This window comes from Anopheles moucheti, chromosome 2 (assembly GCF_943734755.1).
Source record: "Anopheles moucheti chromosome 2, idAnoMoucSN_F20_07, whole genome shotgun sequence".
Taxonomy (NCBI): Eukaryota; Metazoa; Arthropoda; class Insecta; order Diptera; family Culicidae; genus Anopheles; species Anopheles moucheti.
This window is the reverse complement of record NC_069140.1, coordinates 27,431,743-27,453,866: the sequence shown is the minus strand read 5'-3', so window position 1 is coordinate 27,453,866 and position 22,124 is coordinate 27,431,743. Positions and strand designations below refer to the sequence as shown.

Genomic DNA, 22,124 nt, shown 5'->3' with positions numbered 1-22,124 from the left:
TGAAAGATCGTTTTTCGATCGTTATGGTAAACTGGTGCTGCCGTCACGCATATCTTACTGCAGGAGGCGTGAAATGGGCCACCCTTATTTTAGCAGTGCGACTAATTTTAACACGCACTTGAAAAGGGAATACGCACCTTGGAACGAATGGTGCAATTGTGTTCCATCCAACTGCCCATCAGAAACGGGATTATTAAGCCATACAGGAAAGCACACGAAACAGGTCCGTGTGCGCGTGACATGCGTTACCCTTTGCGTCGCTGTTCTGTCGCCCATCCAGCAGCCATGGGAGAAATGTCGACCTGGACGTTATTTGGCAGGTCTTGCTTCGGTTCTTCTCCGTTTTTCTCATTCCATCGAAGGGTTGCTTTTTTTCTGTCGCAAACCATTTACCATTCTTGCAATCATGCTTGGTACATTTCTGCTGAGAGCCGCACTGTCCAGTTCAATTCAGTAACCATCTCGGTTTTGGGCTGATTTTGTTTGGGTAAACTTCGTTGTGCGCGAGCCAAAGTTTGCCGGTAGGAGAGGTTTTCGTTTTTTTGTTTCGCTGTTGACTTCTTTAGATTCGTTTGAAACTTACTCATGTACGTTAAAAGCAAAAATGTACGCCACGCCTTTGGGTCCGGCGCCCTCTCCCCAAATCGTGCCGGATGCATTCCGGATCGGGTGGGAGAAAGACCCAAACGCAGCACCATTTGTTGCGACATGAAGACACTTTTACATTTCACTAGTGGCATGTTTTCCGCATCTTCACATCTTAACGATGTTTCCGACTGCATGTTTTGTGACCACTTCTTTTTCGGGTTTTTTTTATTGAATATCCACTGCTTAAGTTTCAGAACTCCAGAGACAACTTCCAGAGGCGCGTCTGATGGCGTGCCGAGATCGAAAAGTCATTGCTTGGTTGACAATGCTTTTAATGTAAGATGTTGTCTATGTTGCTATTCTTGCAGATGAAGAAGCGAGTACGCCTTATTAGTTTGAACAGTTTTCTGGCTATTTCTATTCCAATTCCCATCGGGATTTTTTGGCAAAAGACCCTGTAATGAAGTGTCGTTAGAATAGGCACTCGAAGAGCTTATAACTACTGGGGTAAGTTTATTGAAATATTGCCATCATAATTCCAAGTGAATTCCCACTCGGGATTGATTCAGAATTTAATAATGCTACTAGGAAGTGAATGAAAATTAAATCGGTGTCATCTCGACACAGGTTTAAGTTGACATCATTCAGTCAAATTCTGCTCGCAGCTCATTTTCTTCTAAACGCGCTTGGCTGTTGGCGCAAGACCCAGTTCGTTTGCAACAATTATGCAACCGAGCGAAAAGATGCTCGGACGGATAAGCATGGTGGAATTGCAGAGACACAACCGGGCGAGAGAGCGAGGATGAAAAAGACTTGACAAGAATTTAAGTGTCAATTAGGGTTGCTAAACGTTCGTAGCGTCTGGTTTGATTCGAACGCATCCGGTGAAAGGTGAGATGGGTTCAGGTCTGGTTTGTTAATTAATCTTTACGCATAATACGTACAAGAAATTAATATCGATTCATGTGTATTCCGAAGTGCGACTCGGTTGTGTATTGGTAGCGACGCCGGTCTTCACACGACAGGACCGATCCAAAATCCCATCCGGACCGATCTCCTCCGTACGCAGGACTTGACACTCCGGCTATGGGTAAATTGTTGTCGAGGTTGTTGTGCCGATAAAGCAGAAGAAGAATGTCCAGAAGTAGTCATCATACCGTCGTGGCTCAAGTCTATGCAATTGCCAAAAATAAACGATTTTTACACGATCTTGCTTTGGCACGGTATCCGCACATAAACAGCATCAATTAGCGCCTAGCCAATCGGAAAGTTATTTCCCCATCAACAAGTGCTGATTGTCGGAGGAATTTGTTTCACTTACTGTTGGGTAGTTGGGTGTTGTACGTCTCGTCCTCGCCAGATATCCGTTCTCCGCTGCGTTATTTCGACGTACCAACTGCGGTCAGATGACGCAGAACATGAGCACCCAAATTAAGTCGTACACCCGACTGTTTCGCAGACTGTTTTTTATTTACCAAAGATGCGCGGTTTTGTTTCTGTACATCTAGATAACGATAGCGCAGTGTTTATTTTAAAAGCATACAAATCTGCCTTGAAGTTGATTGGGGTTTGATCTACCGTACGACAGGGGTAGAGAGACAGAAACAAAGAAGTCTTCTTCTGTTCATCTCCACAAGGGTTGCTGTCTGCTACGGATGATGGATCGTCATCAATGTTAGAGGTCTTACAGCAGTAACTGGGGACCAGAATTGGGAACATTATGTAGGTATCTTCGGAGCCTGGTGCAAGAGTGCGGGGATCAGCCCCGTGTGGAAGGCCAGTGGGTCAACATGTGTGTCAACGGAAAGCCAATCGCAACGGGCACATCGGCGACAAGCGCACCTGATAACGATAGCAAAAATGTTGCCAGTGTGCGTAAACGTTCGCTCACAACACGGCGACAAGTGCACGCGCAAAATTCAAGTGACATTTCGTCAGCGGGCCCCGTGCAACGCACGCGGTGGTGATAAATGAAAATGTATATTAACGTGCCAATGACCTCTCTCGCGCTCTCTGTCTCGCGCAATCACGCTCGCTTGATGCAATAATGTGCGTCGGTCGGCGTGGCAATAACGAGGCACTTTATTTCACCCTCCGTGACAACACTTGATCGCGTGATCCTTGCGTACGGACGAATTTTGGCGAACGATCGGGGCTTACGGTCTCGACATTAAATCGTTTGATTAGTGATGATCCTTCCACCCGGCGCAAGTGCGAGATACTGTGACAGAGTAGTGCAAGTAGTCTCGCACACAGCGGACCAGGCGGATCGAATGAACGTCATGCACTAAATTATCGGACGACAGCGCCACCATTACCGCTGATGGTAATGAAAATGGCGATCTCGCTACTTATCTGCAGACCACCAGGCCCGTAGGCAGGTAGATTACGATCGGGGTGATTAATTTAAATTGTAGCCTTGCGCGAGATGTGCTGCTTGTGTTGTTTTGGGGCGATGGTGAACAGTGTGTGGACGAGCATTACATTCGGGAAAGTAGCATGTGAAGTCACCGGGAGGAGAAAGTATTGACCACCCGAAATTGGTTCACTGTTAGTTAGGCTGTTTCGGTTCGGTCTTTGAAAGGAGGATTATGGTAGGCGTTAAAAACTAACAATACGTCCAAAACATTCCAAACCATTGCGACCCAGCTCGCAAGAAATTTCTTTCCAATGCTCTCCAAATAGAGAAACTCTGGTCTGATTTGCAAGATATCGTAACATTTGATAGAAGAAAGACATTTAAATTACAGTTGTAATCGTTTGTAAACTATCGTTGTTTAGAGCTGTTTCAGAGCTGGTTATGACTGTTTTATCAATTTTCCGCCCCCGACTGACAACCTGAAGCGGGAGTTGCTCGTTATTGTGGAATTGTTTAGCATTTTAAATTTGCGTTTCTTCAACGCTTTACACGTTGTTATTAGCATGTAAAGAAATATGTCCAAGTCGCTGCCTTTCCCCCATGTGAAGCCTCGCTCCACACTGTAAGATATGGGATGCGTATTACAATTTTCGTACGTCAAACTTTGATAACGCACCTCAAATCTGCAGCAAAATCGTCCGCATCAGAAACCGATCGCGATCTTCGATAGCCCATTTCTCCCCAGAAATGCGTGGAATCTCCACGGTTTTGCCCTTCACTACCTACCCTGATGTTTTATTCATACCGAACGTAGAAAATATGCAGACTCGCCTTGCCATTAGCATAGTTTATTTGATTTTCTGCCACAAAAACCACCTCCGTACCTACCTCACGCTCCAGCTGACTGATCATTTCATGATTTTTTTATTTCTCCTTTTCTGAATTTTAGTGTTTTTCTCTCGCTTCACCTTTGTGCGGTTCGGCAAACAACAATACCCCTGCGGAGTTAGGAAGCTTTGGCGCTGCTTTTGTCCACACGCGCTAATGCTGACGTTCGTCTGCACGATGTGCTATGGCCGGTAGAGTCGGATCCGGCGGAAACCATTCACTCCCGCCCTAGGGGACGAGGTGTACGCAGGTGGCAGCAAGCGCTTCGACAACATTCCGTGCGTGCGTGCGTTCCGCAGGATGGTGGGACGCGGTCTGGCAGCGCACGGGACGTTTCTAGTTGCAGGTGTTTCTAGAACGGTGCCAGTGTCTGGCCAGTTCGTTCATCAAACCGCAGCCAGTGCAAGTGTTGGAGTGCGTGTCGTGAATGCTGCCTAGATCCTTACGCCGCGAAGCGCTCAGTGACCGCGCGTCCGTGTGCGTGTGTGCAGGCGCATCTATGTGAGTGTGTGTGTGAGGGGTGCCCGTGGACGTCGGGCTCCACGAGAGGCCGGTGAAGGTTCATGCTCAGTGGCAGGATTCGTCGGAGGGCCCTGGCCCTGCTGGGTGCCCTCCTGCTGGTGATCCTCGTCTGGCCTCCCTGTTGCGCCACCATGCCGAAACCGATGGCTGTGGTGTCGCCGAGCGCTCCGTGGGACATAGTGCCCCCAGCCCGTCCCCATCCGGCCGCCGCCGTACTACCGGTACCGGTGCAACCCTGGACGAACGGGGTGGGTACGGTCGGGGCGAAACGGCAACACGTCCCGCTCGGTCTCGGCAGCGAACGGCAGCAGCAGGAGGACCGGGACCAGCAGGAACCAGCGGAATCGGAGCGCCGCAAGAGCCGGCGAGTGAGCGAGTTTTATCGCCTGTTGCGCGCCCTCAGTTCGAACGCCCAACCGGCACCAACAGTTGAACCGAACGAACGGAGACAGAGTGAAGTGAGTGCAGTGCAGTTAAATTTACCGACGCGCGAAAATAGCGCCGTACGCGACGCGCGCGATTATTTCATAGAACCGATCGATAAAAATAAGTCCCAATCGGTGCGATCGAGTGCGGTCGATCGCACGTCGCAGGATAACGTCGCGCCCGTCCGTGTTCACGCCAGGTTCGATGACACGGATCCATCGCCAGCACTGGCCCGAGGTAGACGCGAGGCGGTGCCCACCAACCCCCACCGCCATCAGCATCAGGTCGGGCCAAACGCTGGCCCACTAAACGGAACGGGCGTGTGGCATGGTCGGCGGGGTGGTGGTGGCCGACACCATCATCAGCAGGCTCAACAGCAACAGCAACAGCAGCAGCAGCACCGGAACAATGAATCGAATCTCGAGCGGAACGAACGTTCCGCCAACCTGTCGCATATAACCGGTGCGACACGCAAGATCCAGCTGTTCATCAAGAACCGCTACATACAGCTGCTGCCCGACGGTACCGTCAACGGCACGTACGACGATCTCAGCGACTACAGTGAGTATCCTTTCACCGGGATCGAGCGGGTATTGTGCCGGACAAAGCCGGATCTTTGATGAAATATTATACCTTTTAGGCTTACGGCTTAGAATCGCCGATCGTGCGCTAATTTAAGCGGATACGATTCGCGACCATTTCGACCATCCGTGCCTAGTGGGCAAAACACTGGAAGAAAACGGTGCTAAAATATTCCATTTTTGAAACAAGATGAAATTAATACTAGTACAACTTGTAAACAACCAGAGGTGTCTAGGGACAAATATCTAAACGAACCAGTGATCTACGATAATTTATATATCTTTTTGGAAAATTTTACCCATTTCTGACTGTCTGCTACGTTCACTGTCCTCAGACGCGCGATATTCAATACAGCAAAACAAAACCAAGGAGACAAGATGCTCCTATCAACACCTCGCGAACAGGTTTCGTTCCGTCTTGTTTGTGCACAACCGAGGGATGTCCATTGCGGATTGAGGTTATTTTTAAAATATTTTCATATTTGGCCAATAAATTGAGCACCCCATGAATGGGAATGATAGATTAGAGAGTGCCGTTAGATGGGACCGATCTTAGCGATAGGGTGGAAGGTTAAAATTAAAGAAATCTTACGATTTTCGGATCTCTTAATTAATTTCGCAATTTAGTGAAACTGCTCCCATAAGTTGGACGCCAGGTTGAAGATTCTGACAGGTACGGTAGTTAAGAGCTTTCCAATGCATGTGGGCCGGCCCGGTGAAAGGTATCATCAATCTTATTGTTGATGATTTTAAGTGACATCCGTGGGGAAATCAAATCAATTATCCAATCAGCAGCATCGCGGAGGGATGGGTTTTGCTGAGCGGATAGTTTGTCCATGTTATTGCTAGCCATTATAGCTGTCAAGGGGATTGGTTGGGTTTTAAGGAAAAAAAAACCACGTTTGCTAATACCCAAATCAACATCAGCTTCCGCGAAGCTCATTAGGCTTACGTTGGGGATCGTTCGTGATCTTCCGTTGGAGATGAGATAAAGGGCACACATCGGCAGGCTTTTTTGGACAGATCCACGGAGTTGCTGTCGTATGCTGTCATTCAGCTGCACATCGCTGGAACAGCGTCATGTATATCGCAAGCAGAATTACTCACAACACTTCGGTGTTGCTTGGGATATGGGATGGAATTTCTCGCACTGCGGGAATAAACCCTAAAGACCCAAAACCGTTGAACTCTTCCGAAGCATACGCAGCCAGCATAGTTTCGAGCGGTTGCAGAGTCGTCTGGGAAGTTGTTAATTTCTACACCCTTGCTAACTGTGACTGATTTTCACCTGGCTGTGAAATGGGGTTACAGGCGTGAACTATCATGAAAGGCGCTCTTTCAATACCGTCCGAAAACATTTCAAATCCCACTGGTAGCTGGTATGTTTGTGTTCGGCCGGTTTCAAAATGAAGGTAGTACAACGAAAAAAGACACATACTTTTTCCACTCCAGACCGTGTGTGTATGTGTTTTGTTTCGTTAACGGGTTAGAACGGTTTCTTTATGTTTTCCCTAGCAGCCGATTTAATGATTTACGAACGTGCACGCACTCTACGCGCCACCGGTTTGTAAATGAATCATACAAACAAACAACAATTCGACACGATCGGCAACCGTCCGATTGCGCCCGGACCGTTGTGAATTAAATCAGCCCAAAATGCCAATTGGTCGGTGACTGATTTGAGCTTGTCGATTGACATGTGCCGTTTGCACCAGTAATTAGCAAAAAACTGGAACATCAATAAACGCTCGGTTCGAACGCAGCTAAGGGTTATGGGGAAAGGGGGACCGAGGGATGTGCTCGATTACCTATTTGCTTGGTGAAGGTGTGGCAATGTGGATTTTTTCCGTGGAGACGACGTGAACAAACTGGTTCCATATTTGTGAGCACTTTTTCTGAGCTTTGGTGGGTTTTTTTCCGGATATTTGAAGCTTTTTGAAAAACCACGGTCAAAATAAATATAAAAAAGATGAGTCTTCTACATAGCGATCGATAACATTCTCCCACTGTGACTGAATGATTCTTCAACTGATTTATGATCACTGATCGACACCGATCAATTGCATGGCAATTCAACCGCTTACCGCTTTATTATGATGAATGTTGGTTAGTATAGAGTTTTTTTATTGCGCTCACTTCCAAAACAGCATAGAAACTAAAAATTTCATCATTTTTGTGCTAAAGGGAACCTCCATAAAAAATGTCCCCCAGGGAGTTTGTTTTGGGGGAACGATATATGGAGTGAATGGTTGTAAATCTGTTTGGCCTTGACTGGATTCACCAGTCGGTTTCGGAACCGTTTTGATTTATGGATTTGTCGTTTGAGAACTTTTTCGAAAATCGCTCGACCTACAGTGTAGAACGTTTTCCCGGAAACTTTCACTAAACCACACACACCCGAAGCAGACCTTGAGCGGCAGAAGGTTTCTGAAGATTACTGATGTGAGACTTGCCTTCATCGTACCAGACACACCTTTACGGTTAAACCTGTTCGACCCAGTGTGATACTGGAGGGTTTCATTTAGTAGTCTCGGATTCCTGCCGATGTTTGCACACGATCTCGCTGCTCGTTTGCAGTTATCGTTTCTAAATCATCGAACAACCACAAAAAATATGTCTACACACCCCAAATAACCTCAATAATTTGGCCCTTCAGCAACGAGCATCCCCGTATCGATAGGGGATGCATTTTCCATCGGTCGGTTTACCGTTGGATTGTCCACGGGAGAGAAATTCAGACAACTCCCCGCCCCGGACAGCGATCTGAGGCTGTGATTTCTCGTGACACGCGCCAGGAATGCCGAGCACGAAACTTGTTTTCCCACCAATGACAGTCGGTGGTTTGGGTGAGAAGATGTGAAAATTATTTCACACCCGCTAGGTCTCAATGGGGTGATTTTATCCCTCCGATAAGCTATGTTCAAAGGGATGCTTTTCTAGGCGACTCCGTGGCCGTGGAGCACCAGTACCTTCATGCGATGATAGTTAGACAACCGGAGATGGTGAATAGATTATTGCATCCCGCTGTCAACGAGTGGCAAACGAAGCACTGGAGCAAGCGCTACGGTCAATTTAAGTGATGGAGGCAAATTTTTCATGATATCTGGTGCTTGCAGTACACTGCTGACTCGATAATTGATTGATGCCGGAAAAGGTGAGATTTGAAATAAAATGGAGAACTAATAGGCCCGTTTCCAATGGCTGACATGTTGTCTGTGTCACTTTCGGAGATAGATTGGATAATTTGTCTGCGGAAAGATTCTGGTGGCAATAAGGAACTCGCAGTGTAGTGAATCAAACTAGTGATTCTCTACCATTTTACCAGCAAAGGATTCTGCATTATCCAATTAAAACTCCAATGGTACGTAAGAACAGCTGATCGAGACGCGGTATTCGGCGAATTATTTGTGTCAACGACCTTTAGGAAAGAGAAGGTAAAAGCAGAAAAACAAAACCCTTACAGCATGAAGATAAACAGAAAGCAAGCAATGGAATACACCCAAAATCCAAAACAAAATCCCATCCTGTCTCCGAACCGTGATTGCTAAGCAATGTTAATTGAGCGGCTTGTATTTTCTTTACTGTTGCAAAATTCTCATGTCCCATTCCTAACCAGATTTCACCGACATTTCTTTGGTTTCCAGCATTTCTTTTTTTTCCTCCATTTTGCTATCTGAGTAGTATGTTGATTTTATGCCATTTCGCAATCATTTTCGCAACTCATTTGCAAGGCGGCATCGTTTTGTGTGTGTGTTTTTATGAATTTTAAATTTAAACCTTTTAATGAAAGCTTTTGAATGGTTGATGTTCTGGGGGTGGTGAAGAATTCTTTGCTATTCTAAGATTCTGCCTAATGTGTGAAGCTTCTTGTCACACAATAAAATCAGAAACTTGTGCACTTTTCTTAGTAGAGAAACCTTGTAGAAAGAGATCCTCCAAGAGAGATCAGCTATCCACAGTGACATGCGCAAAGCATAACCACAAGCGCGTACCGTTACAATGTATGACGAGGCATGGCCAATAAGTGAGAAATGAAACACACTAAAAACGGACCAAGAATCTTCCCTAATGGAGTCGCCAATGATAGAATGCAGTTGTTTCGTGCATTCTTTTCGCCTTTTTTGCCCCATTCACCCTTCATCGATCAATCCGGCGTGAATGTAGTCTGACGAATTGAAGCACTGGCTCCACTTTCAAAGCATATGACACCGCCCGATGCCGATGGACAGCCGGTACGCTTCACTCAGTCTCAGCCGCAGCAACCAGCCCCGTGTCTGTCAGTCGAGCGGAAGGCCGGGAAACGCGACAGCATAATGCATGTCGAGTGTCGAGACGCAGGCAGCGTGCGTCCATTGCGTGCACATGCTCTACTGCTCTGGTGCCAAGTGTGAATGACAATGTCGGCACAGCCAACACCACCTATCCTCGGTCTGATGGCCGAACGCAGGAATCGGAAAGGGAAGGGGGAGGTGTGGAAGCGGCAAATGGGCCGGAGTCGCGTTGCGCAAAATGCAAAATATCTACGCGAAAAAATGGTGCGGTAGGTCAGTTGCATCGTCGCGGCTGCACGAGTCTGCAGCCGGCCCGGAGTCGAGTGCATCAGCGGACGGAACCGTTTTGTTGCTTGCTTTTTGCAAAAAACCCATGCGGCTGCGTGAGCGCGTTTGTTTGTGTGCTTATTTTTCACACTTCCCATTCACATGGTCACGGTTCCTGCGCCGCTCGTTCACACCATCCCCACGCGGAACGGATGGAACAGTTCCAGTGCGGTACTTCCGATCGGTAACCGTTGCAAATTTCATCCCATCACATCAGCCGGCTGCAGTTGGGTGGCGGGGTGTGTTTGTTTGGGTTTCCGCACTTCTTCGGGCTGGCTGTGTCTGGTTCCTCCCGTTACCACACTGTTGTTTGTTCTACAAACACGGGATTCGTCCTCCGACTCTTCGATGAGACGCAAAGTATGCTTTTCCTATTTACGTGATGCGCTACCGGGGACGTTAGTATGGACCATTTTTTTTCAAATGACGCTTAAGATGGATCAAGCAACTGTGAGAAACGGTTTAAACGAATAATGGCGATACGTTCAATTTGCAATGAGATTGGAGAAGATGAATATAACTTGGAGAGGAATAGATGATGATTCGGTAAGGATAACGAATAACGATAACGGAGCTATTCCGAACCAATCGCAAACGTTGTACGAGCGTTACATAACGCGTAACGCGTGCAAACTGCTGTACTAGGTGCTAACTCTTCCGTGGATGCTCTCCTGGTACTATACATTCGGAAATCCCGGTGCAATTTCGTTTATACTTTCAAGTCACAGAGTCGATATTTTTCTCTGCATTTAATTTATCTATACATAAGCAATTGTATGCGCTAAGGAAAACCATAACGCTACTACTTGGATCACATTTTCTATTTTTTTCATATATTACTCCTACGCCTTCTATGATTTTTTTGCCAAAGGTACAGGTTTCAAACGGTTTAATACTTCGCCAGTAAGCCTGCTTCGTTAAAGTTTATGTTTTAGGCGTTGAACAAAAATCCTTTAATTTTTGTCGTGAGCTATTATTTATTGAACTTCTACAATTTACCATGTTTTATAGCATTCTTCGATTCATTATCGTGAATTTCTATCGTTTGAATGATTTTCGCGTTGCAAGTTCGTTATTTTATTTATTAAATTATTTTTTAAGTGTTTAGGACAACAATTTCACGGTGACGATCTCATTAAATGGTATGGATTTTAGAACAGTTTCAGTCTAATAACGTTGCAAATGTGACCGAGATTCCAACAATGTAGTTTGAACTGTATTCTACACAGGGATATTATAAAATATTTGGACAGTTTCTCATGGATTTGAATGTATTTCGCTCCAGTTTTCCGAAGATATTAGGTCCATAAGCTGGACCTACTATCCAGCATCGAATAAGTAATAATCAAGAAAGCCAAAAAGCATACTTCTCTTGCGTAGCCGTGTAACTAAGCCGATATAGCTAGTCAAATAGAAACAAATGTTTTATATAACCAAGGATGATTAAAATCCAAGGATATTTTCTAATAAGAGAGTGATTTCAACGATTGAAGAAAAAAATATATTGTTGAATTGATAAGTTTAATTTTTAGTTGTAGTAACTCGAATGGAAGTTATCTTAATAAATAAGTGCGCATATGCGTACATTTTTCGATTGATATTTTACATGAGATGGGCTCTGTTTTAAATATGCTGATTAATGAAGCAAATTGGTTTTTATCTAAAATAAATGAGTAACAATTCAAATGGTTACGCAACATCACCAGTATGAAGACTGGAACACTCTACAAAACGCAGCCTCAATGTGTATCACTATTAATAAGGAATCATTGCAAGAGACACACAAAATTAGATCAGTCACTATCGTGTCGGAGTGTGGTGCTCTTCCACCTTCGTGGCAGTTTTATCCCCTGCCGGTTGGTATCCTTCACCCTCCTGCACCCCGCAAACGAAGCTGATTTATGACTTCCGCATAATTTACTAATAGAGAATCCGGTACAATCAAGCCCCGGAATCGGAACGGTATCCCTGTTCGATGACCCACATTGCCCACCGTCTGGCGGGTGGTCGCCAACAGCCCGGCGTGCGATTGTTTAGGTAAATTGTGCGTACCGCGTATATGAGCATTTGACCGGTCAAGCACATTCGTTGGCACATGGCACGTTGGCCGGCAGCATAGCTCGCGTCCACTAACCGCAGCCCCGGCAGACGTAAGTGCGTCCGCGGTCAATGTCCTCTTTCTTCCTCGCTATTGCCGAATCGGATTTCGGGTGGCGTTGATTAGGTGTTGGTGTGCGTCTTGCTGCTCGGGCCGCATATTATTATGCTGACTTTCGTTGACCGGCATCGACACGCATGGTTTCGAGGGCTCTGTGTGAGGTACTCGAGTGGTAATGTAAATTTGGTTGGTTGAGTTCAAAGTTCACTGGGTTAGCTGAGCAGGCATTGGTTTGTTATCTGCTTCAATTAGTCTGGCACATTATGCAAAATATAGCGGATCGAAGGCTTAAAGCTGTGGCACATCAGGTGGACGAGTTTGGCTAGTAACGCGTGCCTGTATTAACTTTAACTTGCGTCCATTGTGAATGGGTCGAAAGGCACGGAATTTAAGCGCATCGCAAGCGTGGCTTACGCTTCTCTCCGTGCCATTAACTTTAATGATTGTTTAGTATGCACAAAACACCCATTAAACAGGCGCATGTGCAGTGGCCTATATAATTTGCGCCCGGATGAATGTATCGTGTGTGTTTACATCTTTTTGCGCTCAATGTCACAACCGTGAAATGTTTCATATTACGGAGCAGTTACTATATTTTAAGATAAACAGAATTTTATTAATTGTTTATGTTGACATTTTTGTGGTATAACCTTAAAGTTTTATGGAGGTGTGCATCAAGCGAAGCGAAACAACAGACCAATGAAAGACGAAATGATTTTCAGTGCAACACTTCATCATATTTGTGTGTGGAAGTGTTTGAAGTCAAGCATATTGGGAAAAAACCGGAATATGTTACACATCAAACATCCAATACTAGGCCACCACGTGCATACTCCGAGCGTGAAGTTAGCTTTCTCATAGGTCTCCTAATTATGCGAATTGCCCCACGGGTGGTACTAGGTTTTGGGTAATGTGATCTCTTAGCATCTTAGGCCCTTCGGCAGACACCGGGATTGGTTGACTAGTGGAATGTTGCCGCGCTACTACCGGCCGGCATTCATCGTCCACTCTCCGCACAGCAAGACCGAGCGATGTGGATCATGATTTTATGAGGAAGCACAACTGGAATCTCAAAACACACGCTCGAAAGACTTGCTCCCGGTAGAATGCATTGCTATCGGGGGTGCATTTACCGTTTCGCTCTGGCCATGTCTTCAAAGGGATGTGTATGAACTTTTTAATAGATATCGATTGATTTACGACCGTGTAGTGCATCAGGCCCAAAACACCTCCAGAGATGCCTGAGGTGGGAATGGGATAGACTTGAAGGCTTTAGTTTTTGAGAAGTTGATTGGTTTGACTACCAAAAAACGGGAACGGTATGTTTTGTTTTTGAGAAAAATCGTTACGATCACCACCGGTTGACCGTAATCCGTGCTTCGCTTATTAGCGATCAGCTTTCCGATCGTACAGTTCATTCGCCGCACATTTAGGCGAACGATTGAGACGCGTTAAGTTGAAGGTGAACATGAAGAAACCCAGGAAAGCTATGCATTGATGGTGAGAGAGATTTCATTTTCTACTGATCCGATAGAACCCTAGCAGTGTAGTCAACAGTAACTTCCGAATAAAAGGTTCCGAAGCTGTGGGGCTGGAGGTGATAATAGTTCTCTCGATTGCATGGTGTTCAGAAGTGAGAATAAATAAGACGGGTGTAACCATATCCGAATCTAATCCACCAAGATAATACGGCCCTGTCAAATAACCGCACCGGGACGAACGTCCGTATTGGGGGTGCATCGGTAAGTTGACACTTTCGTTGTGAGAAGTGTCAATGAAGTGAAGAGTTCTACTTGATTCTTGAACAAAAGACCCATTTGTTAGCGTCATTCGGAAGGGACTGGGATGGGTGTGCTGTTGATCCCCACCCAAGATGTGTGTTGCAGGCTGTGAAACTTTATGTTTCGGTAGGTTAAGTGGGGTTAGGGTCTGGAGATGTTTGCGTGTGGTCTACTGAATGATGCATCTGCATAATGTGTGCTATTAGAGCTTTCACCCCTTACGGATGGGACGGTTTCGTTTCGAGAGTGTACAGATGAGAAATTTCATCCCGGCATCATCTTGCAATTTGGGGGAAAAGAACATAAAAATGTTTTACCGAAGAAAGTGTTTGCTAATGCAGTCTTTGCAATACTGCGCCGGGGACAATATTTCACATGCTGTTGAGTGGTTCTCAAGCATGGATTAATACGGGATTAATTGCGATAAAGTGAACCCTATCGAAGATGAGTACCCTATCAATATTCTGAACGGCCCGTACGAAAGTCACAGCAACAAATGCAGGGAAGAAATGTAAGTGAAACTCACTTTCACGCACCTTGCGCGTGATGGAAAACATTTGCGAGATACCCGACCGCTTTTCGTCCGCGGGTAAAGGCTTTAACTTTTAAAACAATGCCGTATAAAAGATTCAAGCCACCAACGCGAAAGACTTAAGAGTGAAGTGACGCAAAGCAAACCAATCCTGTGTTGAACTATTTTCAACTCGCCCAACAGCAGCTGAAACCTGACGGTCCCGAACCTGTCTCCTTTTCGTGATTCTTATTACGATCACCCCCATCCAGTGCAGCAAGGCATGGGAAAGGTATGGCCAGAAGCGTGCGTAACGAAAAAAACATAAATAAACATGCCGGGGGAATGCATTGGATCGAACAGTGCGGCAGGTGCTACCAATTCCAGTCCAAATGCACGAACGCGGTTCATTCACAAACTTGAACGCCTTTTGCAGATACAGCCAAGACCGTCCTTCGGGGCTGGAACTCTAAACTCGCGCGTGGAACAAAGTAGCAAACGGAGCCTTGCTATACCCCGGAGTTGGAAAGTGAAACCCGTTGAAGTTGGTACGTTTTTTTTTCACATCATAACCACCGATACACGGTCAACCACCGCCGATGCACCGAGCGACGAATCAATGGGGATCGATTTAAATTCCAATGGACCGAACCGGACTGACGCGTGGTACGAAAATTGACGCCGGAGTACCCAAAGCGAATGGTGATCAAATCGATCGAACTTGATCCCAGAGGAACAGATTGTGTGTATGCATTTTATTTTGTGAACATCCTGTCGAGAATGCGAATTGTCTGTGAGTGCATTCGAAAAGTCAATTAAGATGCTTGGTTGATATTCGGAAATGTGTCTCAGCCGGTGATGGGCATTTGCATAGGCTTTCTTTAACCGGTCTCGGCCAGGTCTCGTTCGTCGGAAGCAGCAAACCGATGATCGTTAAGCGGTACGTACGTAGCGATCGGTCCAAGAACTTGTCTTCACGTCTGTAAACTCGCTTCCATTTTATCGATTTTTCTTGCGCTTGGTCGTATGCTGGCAACAGCCGCACGATTTAAGGCTGCTAAAGCGCTAGTAATGGAGACATAGAGATAACACAAAGATATGACTCAATAAACGTTCGCGGGTTGGATTTTACCGGGCCGGCTGCAGTTGACTAACGCTAAGGTACTGCAAAGGATTAGCACACGATGAAATATCCGCTCGCTGGGGGTAGCATGCATGCACGGTTGACAAACAGTTGTGCACGGTACAAAGAAAAACGTTTTTATCAACGCCGGCTACAATCGGAAGCTCGGATTAACCCACCTCTTTAGTAACAGAATCGCCCTATAAAGAGTGCATCTGTGAAATTCGTAAACAAATATGTTCTTTGTCGGTGAAACTGATCGTTTGCGCGTTGATCGTTGCTGCAACATTGTTGCAGCCGGAAGTTCTTGCCTTTTCTGCACACGAACACCCTCGTACGGCACATCACATTTAAAAAGCAACCTTGCACCATTAGCGCTCATTAGTCTGGTCGAAGAATGCCATGTGCATTAGTTGCGTCCTAATTGGAACCGTGAGCAGGGGGGAGTACTGTGAACACGCGCCCGGAACAGGGTCCAATAAAATAGGAACGATTCTGGACCGTCCATCTGGGGTAGTTATCGGTTTTGTTATTCAGCAGTGATCCAGTTGAATGGTTATTAATTATTTGATACAGTTAATTTCCTGCCGTGCATCCATATTTGGGGGCTCCGGTGGAAACTTACCGGTTCTTTAGGTTCGTGTCACTCGCGTCAGCGTACTGGAACGGTCTATAAGTGCCGGCGGTCGTTTACAGTTTTAATTACCCTCGGAAAAAAAAACCCGATTGTCTCGCGTAAAAATCAATAATTAATTTGACAGATATTGATCGTCAGCGTGTTACCGCGGGTGCGACAGAAGGGAAGAAAAACGTATCGTCCCATCACTTGATTGGTTATCTCGATGCCTATCGCGCCATCTGGTGTGCTGGGTGGTGGGCGCTTCCTGCATCGGCTCCCTATCGATAACCTTGGACAGCACCAGAAGCAATCGGATGATGGTCCAGTGATGCTCGATTTATTCACACGTACAACCGGTCTTCACCTGCTCGCGATCACGATCTTACCGTCTGCGAAAGCTTCATCTGCATAAAGTTACACTTCGTGAGACCAAACTTTACACCTCCCGACGAAAGGAACACGCTGTAGAGCACGTTTTCCGGAACCGTTCTGGGAGCTGATCGGTGTTTGCTGTAACGTTCACCAAAGTCACACCTAATTACCCGTGCACAAGAGGAAAGGGCAAGAAACAACAAATGCTGCAGTTAAACGACTCCACACTCTACACGCGCGGCAGACATTCGGAAGCAAGGTGTAACTACTCTTTCCCTCTAATGGTGACTTCTTCACCTTTACAAAGTTGCAAATGAAGACTTCATTGCACGTTACTACCGTCAGTCAATGGTGCGTACCCATACGCACTATGTTTACCGGTAATGTATTACCTTTCGAGCTGTTCGCTTGTGCTCCGTCTGCGCGATTCCTTCGGGACTTCTCGGTTTCAACCGCCGGTCGTAATGTGAGATTACTATCATATTCTTTTTGAAATATTATTATCCGTATTCAACACGCACGGGCTCGTATGCAAAATCCCACTATCCCAGTTTATACACCGGTGGTAGTCTGTGCGAAGATGCAGCAATGGGACTACCGCCGGCAGCCGGTTTCAATCTTCGAACGATCTTCGTTTGCTGACGGAGCGAAACCAACGCAGAAATAGTGGCCGCTTGTTTCGTTTTCCATCACTAGCACTAGGAAGCCGTTGACGTATGGTGGGTAACAAGTAGAAAAGAAAAATAATTATTATCGCACATTAACCTAGAATTATAGCGCACGTGGTTGGTTGAAGCGCAACGTTTAGATGATTGGAATTGATTGGTGTATTGAATGATGATTGCATCAAGAGGATGATTGTGAAATATTTAGAAAATTTTCCGATGTGCAAAGTAGTAAAGAATTGAACTTTAATGGAATGTTAATATTAATACCTCCGATAGATAACGGTTCCAAACGTCAATCAGTTAATCAACATCAAAATTAGGTCGCTGATTGATACAGTGCGTAACATAACAAGCAAAGCACTTTTGTATTAAAAGTAAATCAATAAAAATTGTTTCAAGTTTAAGAAGCATTTTGTTACTTATTTTGTATAAGTATTACCTTAAAAATGTATAGCACAAAGTTTAAAATACAGGTCGTATTTGTGTATCATCACATAGCACATTCGACATATAATTACTCTGCAATATAACATTGACAATTTTGTTTTCAACATTGCATGCGTTTTAAATGATTTGTTTTGGCTATGTTCTTTCAAAGTTATTTATACTGTTCTTCATCTTGCAAACATTACATTAGTAATATTATAGGAAAAATAAAACTGGGAGGAAATTAAAAACGATGTTGAGCATTGATTAGAAGAACAATTAGTTTTGCTCACATTTGAAAGTTAAAAGTGCTCTCAACGGAAAAAATAGAAAAGCTTAAAATTATTTTCATCCTTATTAATTTATTGCACATCGTTGTTCTCTAAGTTCTCAATTGTTTATTTTATTATAAAAAAAGAAACTAGGAACTAGTGTTCATATAATTATGTTACGCACTGTACATACAAGGATACTCTCATATTTAATAAGCCGACCGTTTCTCTTTACATCGCTCATTAGCAAATATTCGCTTGTTCATCGTGAAGGATTGTTTATGCTAGGAAAATGATCTGCATGTTGCTTCTCTTAATATGCCATCAGATGTCTGCTTCACAGCAAGCCTTCCGATGCTAATCAGCAACTGGCGAAAAAGCCTGCAACTCGGCTGTGAAACAAAAATAAAACCACATCCATTTAGCTATAAATCCGCGAATCAAATCGCAAAACGAATCGTGATCTGATGAGCTTCAAAACAGGTGAGGAAGAAACAATGCCGCGACTGCCAATCCGTGCCCACTAATGCTAACACGTTAGACAGCTATAATTCACTTTCATCGCACACTCTCCATCAATCGGGACATGCGCGCAAAAACGTTTGATTTGGATTGGACGAGGCAGGGCGAATACGATCAGAATCGCGACCGGTTTTTCCCCCCCGATCGAACAGCAAGCTGGCGCATTCTTGGTCGTGACGTAATCGAGCGAAAGGATCTGAAGTGTGTAGTGAGTGTTTATCATGTTTCGTTTGTTTTGTTTGGTAAAATTTGTGTGGCCTTCAGCTTAGAGCGCCGTGCGATAGTGTACGGATAAGCTGCAGAAGTCATTCACCCTTTCAGGGCTGTGAGTTGGATGGAACGATTCGAACATTTTTATGGCTGTTTTCAGATAAACTTTAAAAAGCAAATCCCACCGAGTGCCCGGTTTTATCTGTAACGGTATTCCGGTGTTCCAATCATCGATGTTCCCATTCGGGCCGCGTTTCGTTTGTTCGGTGTATCCCAAAATCTCTGTTTCGGTGTGTTACAACTTATGGCAAAGTGAAGGTTTGCTGCTGTTGTTCTCCAAAATCTTGAAGGACAAATTTCGGTGCAGTGTACGGTGGTGCGAGACCACCAATGAAGAATTTCATCCATTTGAATCGCTGCCAAAAGGTGGCAACAAATTCTGAAATTGTAAAGATTATTATAGCTATAGCATTATAATAACCTACAATCTCACAAAGATAACTGCACCGTTTAGCCGGGTATTCAATCACATTAATTGCACTCACAGTGAGCGCATCGCTGCGAGCTCTACATTTTAACACATAATTCTAGCGGCCAGATTTGAATCGATCGTTTGCTGATTTTGCCCGAAACGGGTATCGCACTCCATTAATATCGTCAACCCCCATCGTTTCGCAACCGATCAAAAGAGTCGCTGCACATAATCATACCTCATCTAGCGGATCAAAGTGAAACTTAATTATACGTTCCATTAACTTCTGTGGATGCGCAGCAGTCATAATAATAATAATAATAATAATGATAATAACGGCGCGTTCGTAACATTGCCGATGGCTTTCCTAGAAGCGTATCAGAAGTTCCTCGGAAAGCGTTGGTTTTCCCTCCGTCATCAATGGTCACACCTTCTGCCAGGGGAAAGGTGATCGATATTCGGCTGTGCCGACCCCGAAGGGAGAAATGCTAGAACAAAATACGAGTCAGGGATAGAAAAAAAAACTCTCAAATTACCAGCACATACGGGAAGGAAACATGTAACCTTGTGCAAACTGTGCGTCATGCAAGAGAGCATAACTACAAAAGAGCAGTGCTAGCGCTAGCAGGCAGTAACTTTAGACAAACATTTACAAAAACAAGTCCACCGGGTGTCCACTTTTTTGGTGGTTTTTATGCCCGCAAAACTGCAGCTGGATTGCATCAGCTGCTGTTGGGAATATGGGGTGGATTACGAGATGGCTGATAACAGATGAAAGGTAGCTCGGGATGGAAAATTAGGTGAAAAACCTCAAAAATAAGGCAACACCAATGATTTCGACCGCATGGTAGCGGGATGAAAATTGAGACCCTTGTTTGATGAGATGTAATCTGTTCATCTTCAGCATTAACGTCAAAGTGAAATGATCCTTGTGGGTTTGGTTGTATGTCGATCTACTTTACAAGATCATACAAGATCGTTTGCTTTTGATCGTCTGTATGCTTTTATGCAACAGACATTTCACTCGCGCTTATCATTATGGCCGTTATTACTCGCCGGATTTCGGTTCCGTGATCCTCCCACATCCGTATTTATATTTCTCTAGCAAATTTGTCATCTTTCTCGCGGCACAAATAGCGATTCAAAACGTAAGATCCCCTTACCGACCGAGACTGACCTGTCAACGGGTCGTCAATCATGCGCTACGAAGCACTCGATGGCGCTGCGACGTTTCCCCTTCCTGGTCGGTCTGGTCACGCGGCATCACATCCTGCCCAGTTGTCCCCGACGTGCTCTCCGACTGTGCAGGGGTGAAAGTAAACGCACACGCATAGCGAAGCTACCATCACAGACACTTTGGGACGTTGCGTACACAAGGTAAGGCGTTTGCCTTCGACGCAACTTCTTCAACTGAAGCGATCAAATTTGTGACAATTTTTCCGAATGGTCATCGAACTCATCATTCTCGGTGCGTGAAAATCGTTGAGAAGACGCAAAATTTTCCTTTCGATCTTACCGTCCCGCAACGCACTGGGGCGCAAGTGAACGGAAGGAAGTAAGCACAGTAGGCAGTGTGTTTCGGGGTTGTGAACCCGAAAATATCTTAAGGTTGAACAGTAAGTACAGTGATGGTTTCCGCACGGCCAACGGCCAAGACGCATATTACACAACCGGTAAGTGCATCGTTCTTATCGCGTTACGACAATCGTGCGCCATAAGCGATATCAACTGAGGGGAACGAATGGTAATCGGAAATCTATTGAGTTTCCTTCTGTGGCCACTCCACATTCCGTGACTTACGCAAAAAGGAATCAATTTGTGGTTTTGCTGGTGCGTAAAAATGGGTCCCTTGCGTTCTGTGTACAATGCGGTTTCTTGCAACGGCCATTTGTCAGGACCGGCTTTGCTATTCCACATCCTCTTATTCGCTGCAGGGGTTTCGGGTTCGCTTCCGTCATAGGTTCAACGTTGTTTGCGTTTCATTCCCCTAAGTCGAGAATGTTTCTCAAGTGTCTGGAAAGGGGATTGAACAGACAAACAACACAAAAACAAATAGAATATTTTTTCGATTTATTATAACAGTGCATAATTGACCTGAAATCACAGAGGAGTGTGCGAAAATGGTTGCAAAATTATCATAAACTGACAAAAGTTTAGAATACATTAGATGGTTTTTTGAGGCTGTTAACGTGCTGCATCTGCATAGAATCTTAATTTGATACGGTCCGTGAAGAGGGACATATCATAACCAAGTGCACTTATTTAACAGGATAGCTTAGTTTTATAGAAGACATCTTCTGCATTATTTTTATTTAAACTTTACACCTACAATTTAAGAATTCGTGAAGCTAAGTCGCTATTTTTGACAAAACTTGTGAAATTTTTTATTTGAAAATTCTATAAAAACATTACTTATGCATTAAAAAGCTACAAAACAGATGTTTACTCTTGTCATCTCCATGCTTTCCAATCACCTCCATCTGACTAACTCCATAGGGCATATTTGCATACAGATCTCCATGCCATGTCCAGTATCGTTTCTTGTTGCTCCGGCTACCATGCACATTCATCAGCCCTCCGCATCGCACGTGGGTGTGTAGGAATAATGTTGGTATAATTCCACCCCAAACATCATTCATTATCACCTAAACGATTCACCCGTTTGGAGCACGCAGGGGTTTGATTGCACAGCAGGAATCCGGTGAGATTCTCACATTTCCAGAATGTGAACGGCCCACCAAACCGCGGGACGCACTGATTTGCGTGGCAAAGGGCGCTTCCGATTACTACGCGACCCCGAAAGCTATCATAATCCGTGGACGTGTTGCCTGCTTAAAATTCATCGACCTATTGATTGGTGGGCATATAACATTTGGTTCCCTGGTTCCTATCTGGAAACCCCGAAGCTGATTCACGGTTCCGGAGTTAGACCGTAAAGCGAATGCTGGTCGCTTCTGGGGACTTCTTGCGTTCGCCACGATCGAACCGTGGCATCGAAAGTGCATGTTAAACGATATCCGCCCCATTG

The 22,124-nt window shown here is 45.1% G+C and overlaps 1 protein-coding gene across 1 annotated transcript in view; it reads left to right on the top strand.

The window, feature by feature from the left end:
- Window positions 1–4,398: 4,398 nt before the first annotated feature.
- Window positions 4,399–22,124, top strand: part of LOC128298280 (uncharacterized) — a 47,466-nt gene continuing 29,740 nt past the window's right edge. Inside the window, exon 1 of the mRNA XM_053034025.1 lies at window positions 4,399–5,344. Within this exon, the coding sequence (XP_052889985.1) occupies window positions 4,399–5,344 (946 nt within the window). The remainder of the gene's footprint in view (window positions 5,345–22,124) is intronic.